Here is a 16769-nt window from a genome sequence, read left to right as displayed (position 1 = left end):
ACTCAGCTGGGGACGAGCTGGGCCTCTGATGGGCATTATCTCACTGCGTCCTCCCAAGAACACTGTGGGCAGGCCCCAGCATCTCCTGAGGCCGGGGGCTGAGGCCCGTGCCCAAGGTCGAACGGGCGACAAGAAGCAGAGGAGGACGGGTATGTCCTCCCCAGGCCTGTGTCGGGGGGACAAGCCTCCAGCCCGACCAAACAGGCAGTGTGTCCGCCAGCAGGGCTCCTTCCTCCCCACTGTGGGCTGGCCACTCCCCACTGACATCTGGGCAGATGAGGGGGCAGATGGTTCCAGGCCTGCATCTGAGAGCTCTCTGTTCCAAGCCTGGGCACCAAAAGCAGCTCAGAGCAGAGGCTGAGGGTTTGCAACGACCGCCCCAAGCAGACACCAAGGCCAGGCCACGGGCTGGGTGACTTTAGGCCTCGCCAAGGCCACCAACGGCACAGTGTGCGACCTCATGGAGAGCCGGAAGGCTGGGGGCGGGGGGGACAGCCCTGGGGTCACAGAGCACACTGAGGCCCTGGGGGCAGGTCTTGTCCCCAGAACCCCCAGCACTTGACAGGCCAGGTGGATAATGAAGAGTGAAAGCCCTTGTCCACGGCCCACATCACTTCCAGGTCTCGTTCTAAGTGAATCTGACGTCTCTCCCCTGCTCAGACCTTCCGGGGCTGTGGGATGAGATGAGGATAAATCTATATTGGTTGCCATGGGTGATATACTGCTCATTTCAGCAGCAGGCTAGCAGGGTCACCAGCCTGCACACACCGAGTCCCCAAGCTCCCAGGATCCATGGGCAGATATGCCAGCAGCCCAGGCAGGGCTTCCAGAACGCAAGTCAGAACTTCCAAGTACTGAGCAAGCAGAGTTTAAAGCCTCTCCAGGCCCTCAGATGCACGGTGTGGATGCTGCTGCAAATCCCGAGCCAGAGAGGTTCCCAGAACTGAGCTCAACATGAGGAAAGGGCCTCGGGGAACAGCCCTGGCTCCACGGGGCCCGATCACCTCAGGTCAGGCCTCTGCCACTGCCAGGCTGGCAGGCAGGCATGTGGCCGGGGTTGCCAGGGTGGCACCTGCCAATGGTGCGGCCAGCTGGCAGCAGGGGCCAGGCCCCGGGAGCAGACACCAAGGCCAGGCAACAGGCTGGCCGGCTTCAGGCCTCACCAAGCACATCAGCCGCAGTCTGACCCCAAGGGAGCCCACAACTGGCCTGATGCCACGACCTGGCTGCCAGCAAGACATCTCGCCACCAGTGCCTGCCTCCTCAGGCCCCAGCTTGCCCAAGGAAGGCCTCCCACAGGGGCCCTGGGGACCAGGCAGATCACCACCAGGGACCCAGGGGTGCGAGGAGGGGTCAGGAGGAGCCCAGAGCAGGCAGCCCACGGAAGAGGCAGCCTGGGCCAGATGCTGCCATGTGACACTGTCACCAGATGCACTGATTCAAAAGACTTTTTCTTTCCTTTTCTGCTGCCAAAATCTGTTAGACCCCTGTACAGGGCAACAAAACTCCAGAATAAGCTCCACGAGGACAAAGACCATGTCCAGCCTGGGGTGGGTGCCCAGGCGACATCTGTCAAGGAGACAGATGACTGAACAGAAAGGCTTCCCAAGTTGGTCCTGGGAGGACCCTTCCCAGGTGTGCCTGGCTGTGAAGTCTCCGTGAGGCCCCCAGACGCACTGCCCCTGACTCCCCTGCCGTGAGGAGCCCCCTGGGAGCCAGGCTCTCTGCTCCTGGTCACCTCTGGAAGCCCAGGTCCAAGAGGGTGCTCAGTAAATGCGGAGTAGGGACCTGGGCCTGCCGGCCTCCTCCTCTGCCCTCCCCACCCGGTCTGTGAAAGGAAGTGGTGGCCCCACCTACCTCGGGGTCCCATTGCACCCCCACATCCCTGTCCCCTTGGGCCCAAGAGACAGAACCGTGAGTCCATCTCCAGACCAAGATGTGTGGGAGAGCCGGCTGTGTGGGCCAGCAGGTTTGAGAGGCGTCTATGGCCTTTTCCAAGGAGGGAGGGCAAGGCCCCTCCAAGCCTGAGGTGTTTGTGTAAAAGACCTGGCTTCCCCAGGCCCACAGCCTCCAGCTGCAGAGCTGATCTTTCCGAGGCTCTTCTTCAGACCCCTCCAAATCCCAAGCAACCCTCAGAGGGCTCCCATCCCGGCCTGCTCACGGCCAGGTCCATGGAAGGAAGGCAGTGTCCGTCTTGTGAGCAGACGTGCCCCCTTTCAAAAGGTTGCCCCAGTGAAAATCCCACTGAAGAAATCATTGAAAACTGAAAGCAGTCACAAAAGAAAGCACAGGGTGAGAGCCCGCCCAAGTCACATGTCTGTTTCTAGACAGCCTGGCACGAGGTCCAGAGCAGGAAGAGCCCCTGGTCTCTCCCTGGCCCAGCCTGCCCCTTCATGCAAGAGGGGCTCTGAGGCACCTGGGGCAGAGGTCAGGGCCAACCAGAGCTGTGCCGTGAGCTCCTCCTACAAGTTGACTCTGAACGGGTGACTTCTCTGCCCCCAGCCTCAGTTTCCCCATCCACTGGCCCAGGAGGCTCGCTTTGCCTGTCCCCTCTGCAGAGGCCTTGCTGTCCGGTAGATCCACGCCTCACTCTCGTTCCCTCCCACCACCAGCCACGTGCATGGGGCAGGCTGCAGGCCCAGTGCCAGCCGGGCGCACAGACCTCTCAGGATGTTTGGGATTCCTCTGGCCTGAAAGACAGATTGGCTCAAGGCTGGAAGCCTGTGCCTGGCCTGCCCTGGGGAGACCACGACCTGGCCCACGGCCTCCCAGCTCACAAGACTTGGCTGAGACGCGTCCCTCCTGGGACCCCTGGGAAAGCCTCCCAGATGCCATTCGGATGCATCTGCTTAGAAGACCTCTGGGCAGAGACTTTGGCAAATGCCCATTGTGCCCCAGTGCCAGCCCGCGCCTGGCACTGAGTTCACAGCAACGACGTTGGCCCCAGCCCCACCTGTGGCCCCAAGGCCCCTTTTCCTCAGATCTCACCAGGTTGAGCCCAGTGCCTCGAAGTGATCCCAATCTGGACTTCCCTGTTGCACCCAGCCCACGGGAAAGAACCTCCTTCCAAGGTCTGGGGACATCACACGGGCCTGCAGCTGCTTCTGGCCCTCAGCCACCAAGTCTAAATCACAGCTCTGCCAGTCCCCAGCTAGGTGATGCGGGTCTACCACTTTAGGTCTCCTGACCCCAATTTCCTCATCAGCTCAGGGGTGGGGTTTAAGGACTCAGCAGATCACACATTCTAGGTGTTTAGCGGGTCCCTGACGTCTCACAGTGCGCAATCGAAGGCAGCTTAAACCCTAATGATAAAATGGTTATTTTTGCAATTGCATTTCTAGCCAGGTGACCCCTCCGGATGGCCGAGAGGATTAACAGACACTCTGTGTGCAGAAACACTCGGCGTGGCACCCAGCACGCAGCACGGAACCTGGTAATCGTGAGGATCACGGTTCGTAAGGAGGCCTCAGAGAGGTGAGGCTGGCGAAACTGTGGGACGAGCCACCTGTTCTACCTGCTCAAACTGGGTCAGGCTGGAGCTGTGTACCCAGCTGTTGCCATGGCACTCAACACACAGGGAAACACGCTAAGCTAGGGGGCTGGTTGCTGCAGGAGTGGGGCCTCGGGCCTGCTTCGCTCAGACACCTCCCATGCTGCCACTACCCCCGCTGTCTGGACCACATCGGGGATTCCCGAGGTTGGGGCAGTACGCCGATCACCTAAGCAGGTCTCATACCCCTGATCCCACCCCAACTTCAAAACAACGGGGCTTTGGCCCTCTGGGTGGGGTGGGGGGGCCCTGTGAGGAGGGGCTCCCAGGCTGCAGACCAACTGGAAGGGGAGTGGATGGGGTAAGAACCTAGGAACCCTCATCTCCTGGAAAAACACCAAAGCACCTCTAAGCAGCCTCGGGTCCCAACATGTCTGTTCCCTCCAGCCACGCTTGCCCAGCAGCGAACAGGTACCCAGAGCCCACTTCGTGCCTAGCTGTGTGGGGTTCAGTGCCAGCTCTTCCCTCCTCATCCCACTCAGCTTTCATCTAGGGTGAGGGTTGGCAATGGCTGTCGAGGCTCAGCCAAGTTTAGGGAATCCATGGCCTGTGGCCAAGAAGGAAGAAGGGGAGAGAGGGGAGAAATCCAGATGCTGCGGCCTGAGATCTGGAACTTTTCAGACTTTCCTGCATGAGGGGGCAGATTTAGGGCAATGGAAAGGCTGACAGGTAGGGTGGCAGGGGCCCCAGGGCCTGGGAAGCCCAGCTGAGACTTTAGCCTGGGGCTGAATACTGGCTCCTCAGTAGAATCCAAGACCCTGCCCCCAACCCTCAGCTCAGATGATAGCCCCCCCACTGCTGACTCCAGCTGGTACCCCCAAGATCTAGGAGGGGCCTGAGGCCTGAACCCCTGTACCATAGTAACCACAGCGGCTGCAACGATTTGCCTGGCCAGACATGGTACATACATTATCCTTTCCCCATCACAACTGTAGTAGTGGGTATGACCTCCCATTTCACGGAAAAAGAAACTTAAGGCGCAAAGGTAGAACACGGTAGTGGCTAAAAGCACATCCTGAGTTTGAATCTGGCCCCTGCTGCCATAATGCAGGCAAATTACTCCCTCTCTGAGCCTCGGTTTCCACCTCTGCAAAATGGGAATACTCTTACAGGGCACCGCCCCCCCCCCACCAACCTCCACTCTGCTCCACGGCATAATCAAGGGGTTAAGTGAGAGGTCCTAGTAAAACAGGGTGCAAAGGACCAATAACTTAACTTGCTGGTTCCTGGAATCAGAGAGGTTAGGTAACTTGCCCTAGGTCACCCAGCCAGTGAGGGGCCGACACCCCACGCCCTAGCTCTGAGCATAGCCCTTTACCAGGAAGGTTGGGCTACTCTGTGTGTGGCCGGCGGGATCACAGGCTCCCACCCCCACAGCAAAGGGCAGCCCTTGTCTGAATTCCTCAGATAAGCAGCTCCCAGCCCAAGCGAGCGAGCCCAAGTATACAGAGAAGGCACGCTCCACCCTGTTCCACACCGGAGATTCCTAAATCTGGGTTAGGCTATAGGCCTCCTCTCTCTCCTCCCAGCGGAACATTGGACCACCAGATTGATCCAATAGGTCTCCAAACAGGCCGAGTTTAGTCGACAACTGCCTCCTGTGGGGTCCCTGGCAGACAACTTACTTCCTCTTTTTGGGGCCTCAGTTTCTCCACCTCAAACAGGCAACCCCATCTCACAACTATGGGGCAGCCCCAGCTAACTGGGCTCACAAGGAGGCCTGAGGAGCCAAGGGGCACTCCAGCAAGGGGGCAGCCCAGCCAATGAATCACAGGCCCTGGGTCAGGCCCTGGACCGCGTTCTCTCTCTCTCTGCTGAAACTTCTCCACAACTGGGACTGAGAGACCAGTACTGGGCCCAGAAAGTGGCCGAGCTGAGACTCCAACTCCCATCTGTCACACTCCAGGATGATGTGACCCAGGGAGGGGGGCGGTGCTGGGCAGTGGGCACAGCTTGGGAACTCCGGCCGCTCTCAGCAATGAGCTGGGCGGCTGGGACTGCAGGATGGGGAAGAACACAAAACTAAACTTGACCGAGCCTCTTTCTTTCAGCGAGGGCAGCAGCCTCCGTGACAAGGGCATTTGCAATGCAAAGCAGTCCAGCTCCAGCCAGAAGAGGACGGTCACTCGGAGGGGGCTGGGCGGGTCAAAATCCAGCCCCCACCCTCCAGCCAGACCCGGAGTGCCCAGGGGCTGGACCTTCCCGGGCGTCAGGGAGTGCCAGGGAACCTGTGGCTGGCAAGGGCTCTAAATCATATGACAGCCTGAGCGGCCAGCTGGGTGCAAGATGCCCTGAAATACTCTCCCCTTCTCAGCCCTTCAAGGCCAAACTCTGCTGGGCTCTGCCTGCAAGTCTGCAGAATGGGCCTACTGTGGGCTGTGTGTGTTCAAGGCCTCGAGAAGGGGCTGAAAGAACAGACACCCGCCCCAGGTATCCATCTGGTCACCAGCAGGTGGGTGCCCCGCACCCTGCCAGCTTCCCTCAGGCCCAGACCTCCCAGATCACTCAGTCCTGCCTTGTGCAAACCTGCCCCAGACACGCATAATCTCCAGGACTCCTCTGGGACCCAAGGGGCACTTCCACACCTGCCAAGTGGCTAGAATTCGCTCCTCAAACCCCGCTCTGCACACATCTTTGCGCCCACCCCGCACCCAAGCAAGACTGCTCGAGCTCCTACCTTGACGACAAGCTGACAAAGTCCCCACCATCCAGCAGCCGGACCTTGCAGAAGAGAACCCCATTCACGAAGGGGACTGCAGTCAGCTCCTCCAGGGTGAAAGTGGTTTGGAATTTGAATTTCTTCTTCTTCATCAAGAAAGCCATGAGCGAGTTCCCTGAGTCTGAAGCCCCGAAGGCCAAAAAAAAAAAAAAAGCGGGGGGAGCCAGAAATCCCCAGGATTCTTTTTCCTACCACCACACCCCCTCCTCAAAACACCAGAGCCGGATCCCGCCCAGATGGTGGCTGAGGCAGCAGAGCGGATGGGGAGCTGAGTCCGGAAGCCCCAGGTCCGAACGACCAGTCCAGTTCGCAGGCCGGTAGCCTTCACCCTCAGGGAGCTGGGGCTTGGACGGGTTCCGAGTGGCCGGGGGCTTCACCGGCCATGTAAATATTGGGGCATGGTCCAGGAGTCAAGGGCAGGGGTGGCGGGCGGCGCGCGAGCGGCCGTGCCGGCGGACAGCATCCCGAGAGCCGCGGTCCCCGGAGAGCTCACGCCGCGCGACCAGGCGCGGCGGGCGGACCGGTGAGACTGAAGGCGACGGACGGCCCGGTTGAGGGCCGAGGGCGGCTCCGCCCCCGCCCCGCTGGCGGCCGGGGGTGGCGCCCACGCCGCGCCCACGCCCCCGCACCTGGGTGCCAGGCAGCGGCGCAGGTGAGTCCGGGGAGGCCGAGGGCACCCCCAGGGGGCGGTCGAGAGCGCTGCCTGGGGCGGGGGGGCCCCCCTCTCTCCGGGAGGTGCTTTGGGGAGGTCCGGGCCGGGAACGTCCGGCCACGGCCCCCTCCCGGCGGGCAGCCGGCCGGGCTCCAGGCAGCAGGGGCGCCGCCTCCCCTTTGGTCCTGGGTCCCGCGCCGCGGTCCCTGGCGGAGCTGAAGCGCCCTTCCGGCCGGCCGGTGGCGCCCGCCTCACCCGCCGCCTCTGGCCCGCACCCCGCGAACAGCAACGCTGCCGCCCGCGCTCCCGACGCCGCCTCCAGAGCCCGACGCTGCGCGGGGCCGCTGGGAGAACGCCGAGACCCCCGCGCGGCCGCCCGCGGAGCCTCCGCCGAGCGCGGGAGGGGCGGGGCGCCGGCGGCTCAGCCCGCCCTCGATTGGGCCGCCCGGTGGGGCGGCTGCGGGGCGTGATTGGCGGATGGCGGCGTAGGGCGGGACTCGCGGGAGGCCGAGGCACATCGTGGCGCTCGGATTGGTCCGTCGGCCATCTGGGCCCGCCTCCTCGATCAGGGCGGAGCGGAGGGACTAGGAGAGGGGCCCTGAGAAGGCGGTGGGAGGTCGCGGGGCGGGAAGCTGGGACAGGCATGCAAGCTAGGAGGAGGGCGTGAGCAAATAAAAAAGGAGAAACAATGAAGAGAAATAAAATGAGCCCCAGGACTGAAGTGGCCCTCCAGTGTCCTCCCAGACTTGAATTCGTTGACCACTAGATTAGGCCCGGAAGGTAGAGTCTCATTTTTCAGAAAACACACCCAGAGAGGTGGCCGGAACTAGACCATGAGCAGCTCTTTGGCTTCACATCCCTGGTTCTCAGCACCGAGGAGGGAAGTGCCTGCAAAGCCTTCGCCAAGGGGGTGAATTGAAGCAGTTCATCACGCAACCGGTGATAGAACCAGCTTCTCCCGTCCCAAGCTACTATCTAAGCATTTTGTTGTTGCTTAGCATCTTACCCAGTATAGCTGATCTCCCAGACTGCATTAACTGCCCTGGACGCAGAGACCACTTCGGGAGCTTTTTAGGTTCCAGGCCTTCCACACTGCAGTTCATTGATTCAGTCCCCAAATGTTCAGGGGCAATCTGCTGTGTGCCAGGCTGGCATTTAGGAGTGAGCCTGGTGGACCCGCCATCTCCAACCTTCCCAAGCTCAAGATCAGATGGAGAAGCAGACAGGGACCCAGGCAGAGACAAATCTGGTGAATAAGGACAGTGATCGGGTACATAGAGGGAACTGGGGAAGCTCAGTGCTGGCAGGAATGGAGAGGAAGGGGACTCAGAGAGAAGGCCTCACAAAGTTATCCTAGCCACTGGCAGGATGCATTCCCTGAGCCAGGCAGGGCCCGGGCAGATGGAGCTTCAAGAGGCCTGGCAGCCAGAGAGTGCAGTGCCTGCAGAAAGCTGTGGGTACCTGCATGCTGCTCCACTGTGGCTCTTTGAGGGAGGCAGGGGACAAGAGGTGGGGCGGGAAGGCCTGTAGAGGCTGGATCTAGCAGAGTCTTGTAGACCAGAGTAAGGAGGGGAGCCACACACACGTTTTAAGTGACCCAGACAGATTTGCTTTTTGTTGCAAGACGTTTGCTCTGATTATAGAGAGTGTGGAAAAGAGATGATGGGAAACAGGGATGAGGGGCTTGTTGTGGCGATCCAGGCAAGAGGTGATGACAATGAACCACAGTACTGAGGGAAAACCGGGGTCTGAGAGGCATTCAAGAGACAGAGTCAAGTGGACTTGGGGATGAGTTAGGTTGGGAAATGTATCTCAGGACTCAGGTTTCTGATTTCTTCCTGATCCCCAGGCATAGCATGGTGAGCAGCCTCTACTTTTTTCCAGTTTGTCCTGTAATTTCAAAAACACTGCTAGCCAGATAGGAGAAAAATGATAACAGCAGCTCCCAGTACTATTATGTGCTCCCATTTACAGCCAGGGAAGTTGAGATCTGGAGAGTTTAAATTACTTGACTTGGGTCTTGACCCCAGAGCACAGGCTCTAGAGTGCTAAACTGTGCTGCCTGTGATGAGGTGGGAATTTCTTCACTAATCCTGGTTGGGCCCCTTTCACAGGGGAAGGCCCTGTGGCTACCTGATCCCAGGAGGAGATTTCAGAGAGAGCTAGTGAAGGATGTCCCTGGCTGACTTCTCAGCTGTGACCGCGAGTAACCTCAGACTTCAACAGGAAGCGGGGTGGGTCTGGCTGCCAGACTTAGCTCCGGTAGGGTATTTATCTCTCTGCCGCATCGAGGCTGGGAACCCAGGAAGTTTCCTTTCCCTCATTTCCCAGATGGGTCCTGGGACAGAGCTAGGTGCCAGGGCAGGATGCCGCATTTGGGGTGAGACAAACCTGAATTAGTGTCCTGGCCCTGATGCATGTTAGTACTATGGCTTTGGTTTCAGACATCAGAGCTCAGGGGCTCTGAATAGAGAGGGGATTCAGTATGGGCTGGCTAGGACCGCTTGCCCTGCTGCCAGCAGAGCAGGGGCTGAAATCTGGCAGGCACAACATTGACCACCAGTGTCACATACACTTTGGGTGTAGTTTTCTGTGCACAGGAAGGAACCCTGAAGGAGACACTTCAAACTTTCCCAACTCTGAGCCACAGTTTCTTTACCTGTAAACTGGGAATAAGAATACCAACCTTTCCAGAATGTTGTGAGGACTTCAAGAGGCTGTGCCTACAAAAGGCTCAGGCCTGGCAGGATGTGGGGCTCTGAGTGAGCAGTCAACAGGGAGCTCCAGGCTGGCACTTCCTCGCTTCTCCAGCCCCCCAAATTCCCAGGTAGAACCTGTACTTCCTCCCTGAGGCCCTGACCGGATATGTAAGGAAACCAGTACCTAACAAGATAATTCAGACACGTAAGTGGTCTGGAGGACTTCCCTGGTGGTACAGTGGATAGGAACCCACAACTACTGAGACCACGTGCCTACAGCCTGTGCTCTGCAAGAGGAGAAACCACCGCAATGAAAAGTAGCCCCCGCTGGCCGCAACTAGAGAGAGCCCACACGGCAACGAAGACCCAGAGCAGCCAAAAGCAATAAACAAATAAATAAACATTAAAACAAACAGAAGTGGTTTGGAGAAGGGCTCTCAGGGCACTGTGAGAGAGGATACACGGATTGGGAGTTGTCCTGATTTAGATGCAGTGGTCAAGGAAAGCCTCTGTGAGGCGTTATCTCAGCCCAGACCCCAAGCACAGGACGTTCTGGAAGCAGAGGCGGAGCTGGCATGCCTCCAGGACTCTGTGCCTGGAGGCCTTCCCTGGTGGCTCAGACGGTAGAGAATCTGCCTGGAATGTGGAAGACCCAGGTTCAATTCTTGGGTTAGGAAGATGCCCTGGAGAAGAAAATGGCTACCAGCTCCAGGATTCTTACCTGGAGAATCCCATGGACAGAGGAGCCTGGAGGGGAGCGCATAGAGGGAGGAGAGAAGGGTATGGAGTCAGGCAGGAATCAGCTCACTTGAGAGCCATGGGCCTGGAAGGAGTTTAGACTCCATTCTAAGCCCAAAAGGATACCACTGGAGGATATAAGCAGGTGGGTGACAAGATCCAAATACCTTTTTGAAAGTTCTTGCCAGTTTTTTCCATTTTTTGGAGAACAGATTGAACGTCAGCAGGCAAGAATAGAGGCAGGCAGGCAGGCAGGCAGGCAGGCATGTGAGGAGGCTGTTACAGCTATTCCAACGGAAAACTGGTGGCTCAGACCAGGGTGAAGCCAGAACGACGGGAAGAGAGAGGGAACTCCTGTGAAGCAGAGATAAAAGTTACTCGCTAGAACTTTTTAATATTCCCAGGATTTTGAATTTGACTGAATGCCACCAGGTTCTTTAAGGCAGGAGTTACGTGAGCGTATGGGCTTCCCTGGTGGCTGAGCAGTAAAGAATCCGCCTGCCGGTGCAGGAGACGCAAGAGATGCAGGTTTGATCCCTGGGTCGGAAGGATCCCGGGGAGTAGGAAATGACAACCCACCCCAGTACTCTTGCCTGGAAATTTCCATGGACACAACAGCCTAGAGGGCTACAGTCCAGCGTTGGGGGGGGGGGGGGGGGGGCGGGGGGGCGGTCACAAACAGTCAGACATGACTGAACATGCATCTTTTTTTTATGTGTGCATAGAAAAGAACGGGGCTTCCCCAGTGGCTCAGCAAGTAAAGAATCTGCTGGCAACACAGGTAACACAGGAGATGCGGGTTTGATCTCTGGGTCAGGAAGATCCCCTGGAGTAGGAAATGGCAACCCACTCCAGTACTGTTGCCTGCAAAATCCCACAGACAGAGGAGCCTGGTGGGCTACAGCATGGGGTTGCAAAAGAATCAGACATGACTGATAGACTAAACAACAGCAAGTGAGCAGAAACACTGGGATAGGAGTGAAGAAGGAATACAGGGGAATGGGAGGAATTGCCCGGGGCATCGGCCTGTAGAACAGAAGCACAGCTGGAGTAAGAGGTGTACCCTTAGAGAACCCCTACCTTTATCTGATGCTGGACAAACTCTTGTGATGATATTTTTCTTCTCTCTCATTACAGCATGAGCCTCACAGGGTCAGACACCTCACTCATGGTGTCCCCACATCCAGTTCATGGCCTGTCACGTCATAGACTCTCAGTAAATGGTTGCCTAAGGATGGGTTGCCATTTCCTTCTCCAAGGGATCTTCCCAACCCAGGGATCAAACCTGAGTCTCCTGCACTGCAGGCAGATTCTTTACCAACTGAGCTACAAGGGAAGCCCCAAGGAATTGATGCATAGACAGATGCATGTATATATGATGTACGTGTGTATATTTGAATGCATGTGCATGTTCAGTTGCTTAGCTGTGTCTGACTCTTTTTCGACCCCACGGACTGCAGCCCACCAGGCTCCTCTGTCCATGGGATTTTCCAGGCAAGAGTACTGAAGTGAGTACAATCAAAAATGATTTCCTATTCCAGGGAATCTTCCCGACCCAGGGATCAAACCCATGTCTCTTGAGTCTCCTACACTGGCGGGTGGATTCTTTACCACCCAGCCACCTAGGAAGCCCCATATATGAATGGATAGCTACATGGATAGATGAGTAGATGGATGACTGAAGATTTAACCTTGTCACCTCATAGTTTAAACTCCTCAGTGTCATCAATAACTATCAAAATTCAATGTGCACAAGTCCATTTTCAGTAAGTTGCCCAGGTATTTCCTTGGTGGTCCAGTGGCTAAGACTCCAAGCTCCTATTACAGGGTGCCTGGGTTCTATCCCTGGTCAGGAAATAAGATACCACATGCTGCAACTAAAGATCCCAAGTGCCATGACTAAGACCCAGCACAGTAAAATAAATAAATAAAAATAAATATTTAAAAAAATGAAGTTACCCAAAGCAATACTCACACATGCATTCAATTAGATGTGCAAGATGGGCTTGCACCCTTATATATTACACAAAAATATTGGAAGCAACCTGATGTCTGGCAGTAGGAAGAGGGAGGCCTTGAGGGAAGGTAATGTATTTTGTGCTTTGCTCCATCCTCAGCTTCTGGGACAATGCCTGGTACCCAGTAGGGTTAAATACGTACATATTTGTGGAATGAAGGGAAGCCTCATCAATGAAATGCTCTCAGCTGTTGAGAAGGAGATGCCAGAGGGGGAGATACCCACTCTATTGTGGCAAAGCAAACACAGAGGATGTGTTTGTAAAGCTATGTAAAGGATCAGTTTACTTTTGTCAGGAAAAATGGACATATTTATGGGGCTTTCCAGGTGGTGCAGTGGTAAAGAATCCACCTGCCAATGCAGGAGATGCAAGAGAATGGATTCGATCCCTGGGTCAGGAAGATCCCCTGGGATAGGAAATGACAACCAACTTAAATACTCTTGCCTGGAAAATTCCACAGACAGAGGAGCCTGGTGGGCTATAGTCCATGGGGTCGAAAAGAGTTGGACATGACTAAGCACGCACCTTGTTTCTTATGTGCGCTAGAAAAGAATGGGGCTTCCCCGATGAGTCAGCAGGTAAAGGATCTGCCTACAACACAGGTGACCCAGGAGACAAGGGTTCAGTCTCTGGGTCGGGAAGATGCCCTGGAGGAGGGCATGGCAACCCACTCCAGTATCCTTGCCTGGAGGATCCCACAGACAGAGGGGCCTGGTGGGCTATAGTCCACGGTGTCGCATAGAGTCGGACGCAGCTGAGCGACTGACCACAGCACAGAAAAGAATCTCGAAGGATACACTGAATTGTTATCAGAAGCTTCCACCTAAGGCAAGTGTTTGGAAAATGTTTATTTTAATGAATATTCTGGGATATTGTGTTTTTTGGTAATAGGATAGATTTATTTTATAATTTAATACTATATAATTAAAAGGATATTAGTTTTTATAAGGGTATTAACAGAAAGCCTTCCGTGCTTCTCCATCATGGTCTGGATAAAGTCAAAGTTTCTTAGAAAAAAATAAAGTTTCTTAGCCAGGCATTCAGGTCCCTCTGGAATCAACTGTTCAGCCTTTCCCTGCCTGCCCCTCTCAGGCCCCTTGTAGCTCTGCCCAAAGTTCCTGACCTTGTCCTCTTCCCCAACTGGTGACAGCTACTATTAGTGTCAGGTTTCAGCTCAAGCCTCCTCCCCCACTCCATTCCCCCACATCAGGCACAGTACTCTCTCCCTGCTCTGTGCCCCCAAGTTACCAACCTGTACACAGAGAAAATGAGGGCTGTCTTCTGTTTTCCATCACAACAACTGGTGCCTACTTGGCACTCATTGAAAGGGAGGTAGGAGGGCAGAAGGAAAAAAGTAAGGAGCAAAAAAAAAGAAGAGAAGATGAAAGGAAGAAAGAAAGGGGAAACTGAGGTCGGGGTGGAAAATGTCACTTGCCCAAATCACCCCGAGGGCATCTGCCCAGCTGGCTTGCTCTCTCGGTCACCTGACAGCCAGCGTGGAGTGCCACGCCAAGCCATTTTCCCAGTGCTGCTTGCCAAGGGCAGTCAGTGCTGATTCACCGGTGACTGGGCTCCAATTATTTGCAGAACTGGAATGGCAGCTGAGCCACCCCAGCAGCTGACCAGGGGTGTATCGATTCATGTTACGCTCCTTGCTAATATCTGAGCCAGTCACAGAAAAAGATAAAGGCCACAGAGAAGTCACCCATGGTGATCTGTCCTACTTAAACCTCCCACGTCCAAGTCCACAAGTCCCCCCTGTTGATCAGCCAACTCTGTCCTTCCCAAACCAAGCCTGACCATCAGTCACGGAGAGTAGTCATGGTTCAGAACATGAGATCTGGAGTCAGGCGGCCCTGGGTTCCACCCCAAGGATTACTGAGTCAAAGGGTATTTGCATATTTGCTGTTGAGACATGCTGTCAAACTGCCAAAAAGGCTGGGCCCATTTGTACTCTCATCGGTAGTATAAGACAGTGCCCATTCCACACTTTCTCCATCTTTACCAATCTGTTTGGAAAACAAAACAAAAAGCCCTCTACTATTGTGCTTGCCTTTCTTTCACTAGCATCTTTTCCTTTTTTTTTTTTTTCCACTTTGAATTTCTGTAAATTGCCTGACTATGTCCTCTGTTCATTTTAAAAAATTTGAGTCATCTTTTCATTATTTATTTGTAGTAGCTTATTACATATTATGGATATCAACCTCTATTATATATGTTAAAGTATTACTTCCACTTCATCAGTGGTCGTTGAACTTTATGGTGTCTGTCTCACAGCAGCTCTTACCAAATCCCAGTTAAGAGATAAGAATCAACCTACTTCAGTGGAGAGAGCACTGAATTAGGAGCCGGGAGCCCAGGTTTTGAGTTCCACGTCGGTCACTGATTCACTGTATGACTTTGAACGAGTGCCTGACCCCTCTTTCACTGTCTGCTAAATAAGAGCCTTGATTTAAGTGGTCTCTGTAGATCCATCCACCTCCACAGTCTGTGCTGTGTGTGCTCAGTGGCTCAGTAATGTCTAACCCCATGGACTGTACCCTGCCAGGATCCTCTGTCCATGAAACTTTCCAGGCAAGCATACCAGAACAGATTGCCATTTCCTACCCCAGGGGATCTTCCCCACCCAGAGATCTAACCCATATCTCTTGCATCTCCAGCATTACAGATGGATTCTTTACTACTGTGCCACCTAGGAAGCCCCTCCATGGTCTAGACAAGCCCTATTAATAGAACTTTCTGCAATGATGAAAATGTTCTGTCTCTATTCAGTGTGCTAACCACTAGGCGCATGTGGCCACTGAGCACTTAAAAATGTGGCTAATGTGACTGAGAAATTGAATTTTAAACTCTATTTAAGTTAAACATTTAAATAGCCACAGGTGGCTAGTGACTACCATATTACACGGTACAATTCTGGATGGTTTAGGTCCCCCACTTCTGAGTAAGCTCTGTGTGTGTGTGTGTGTGTGTGTGTGTGTGTGTGTATTAGTCACTTAGTGGTGTCCAACTCTTTGTGACTTCATGGACTGTAGCCCGCCAGGCTCCTCTGTCCATTGAATTCTCCAGGCAAGAATTTTGGAGCGGGCTGCCATTCCCTCCTCCAGGGGATCTTCCCGACCCAGGGACTGAACCTGGGTCTCCTGCATTGCGGGCACATTCTTTACCATCTGAGCCATGGGGGAAGCCCCTGAGTAAGCTGTAATACTGTGGTGTTGGAGAAGACTCTTGAGAGCCCCTTGGACTGCAAGGAGATCCAACCAGTCCATCCTAAAGAAAGGAAATCAGTCCCGAATATTCATTGGAAGGACTAATGCTGAAGCTGAAACTTCAATACTTTGGCACCTGATGCGAAGAACTGACTCCTTGGAAAAGACTCTGATGCTGGGAAAGATTGAAGGCGGGAGGAGAAGGGGACGACAGAGGATGATATGGCTAGATGGCATCACCGACTCGACGGACATGAGTTTTAGCAAGCTTTGGGAGTTGGTGATGAACAGAGAGGCCTGGCATGCTACAGTCCATGGGGTCACAAAGAGTTGGACATGGCTGAGTGACTGAACTGAACTGAAGCTGTAATATAGCAGCTTAATTAAGGCAGCAGTGACGAGTCCTTGTGTGACTTGGGGCAGGTCACTCAACATCTCTAAGTCTCGGTTTTCCCATCTGTCCAGTGGGGCCAGAGCAGTCCCTGACTCCTGGGGTTTTGGGGCAGATTTGATTAGTGAGTATGTGAAGGCCAAGGCCCAATGACTGACCCGACACTGTGGAAAGTCAGGCCACATTCCCAGGTTGAAACATGAGAGCCTTCCCAGCAGCTGGGCCTCATTTCCACTGTGTTCAGAGACCCATGAGTGGTCTTCCCCAGAGCTGCCCATCTTCCCCCACAGCTTCAAGACCAGGCTTATATTCTTAAACCAGGACTTTGGCTCCCATCAGCCCTCAGCCCAGGATTCTAGATCGCTGATGGGACAGTCCAAACTTCAGCCTGTGTTCCCAGCTCTGGGCACTGGCCCTGCCCTTGCAGTAATGTCATTAATACAACCTGCAGGTGAAGCCAGCAGCCTTGCCACCTTCGCCCTCTGTCTGCCCCCGGCCCCAGTCTTCCAAGGTCTGCCAAGCACTTCATTGATTCATTTTTCATTCACAGACATTTATCACGCCATCTGCTCTGTGACTGTGGCCCAGGCGATGAGAGCTGTGGTACACCTGGGGTCAGAAGGAGTCGAGGGAGCAGTGAGAACCTAGAGGGGCCCAACCTGGTGCGTGTGATCAGGGCAGACTTTCGTAAGGAAGTGGCATGTAAGCCTGAGTCCAAGCAATGGATAGAAGTCAGCCAGAGCAGAGGAGAGTTGGTGGAGAGGAAATTGTAAACTGAGATAGGCATCCAGGA

At 55.0% G+C, this 16769-nt stretch overlaps 1 protein-coding gene across 2 annotated transcripts in view; it reads right to left on the bottom strand.

Annotated features, from left to right (window-relative positions):
• The window catches only part of EEIG1 (estrogen-induced osteoclastogenesis regulator 1), a 36205-nt gene extending 28885 nt beyond the window's left edge, over positions 1-7320 (bottom strand). For both annotated transcript variants that reach the window (XM_069580111.1, XM_069580113.1), the window contains exon 1: positions 6228-7320. In XM_069580111.1, the coding sequence (XP_069436212.1) occupies positions 6228-6373 (146 nt within the window). In that variant the 5' untranslated portion in view covers positions 6374-7320. The remainder of the gene's footprint in view (positions 1-6227) is intronic.
• Positions 7321-16769: the final 9449 nt, after the last annotated feature.

The sequence above is a fragment of the Ovis canadensis genome, chromosome 3, assembly GCF_042477335.2.
Source record: "Ovis canadensis isolate MfBH-ARS-UI-01 breed Bighorn chromosome 3, ARS-UI_OviCan_v2, whole genome shotgun sequence".
Classification (NCBI taxonomy): Eukaryota; Metazoa; Chordata; class Mammalia; order Artiodactyla; family Bovidae; genus Ovis; species Ovis canadensis.
Note: the sequence above shows the minus strand (reverse complement) of the source record. Positions and strands in the feature narration are given on the sequence as shown.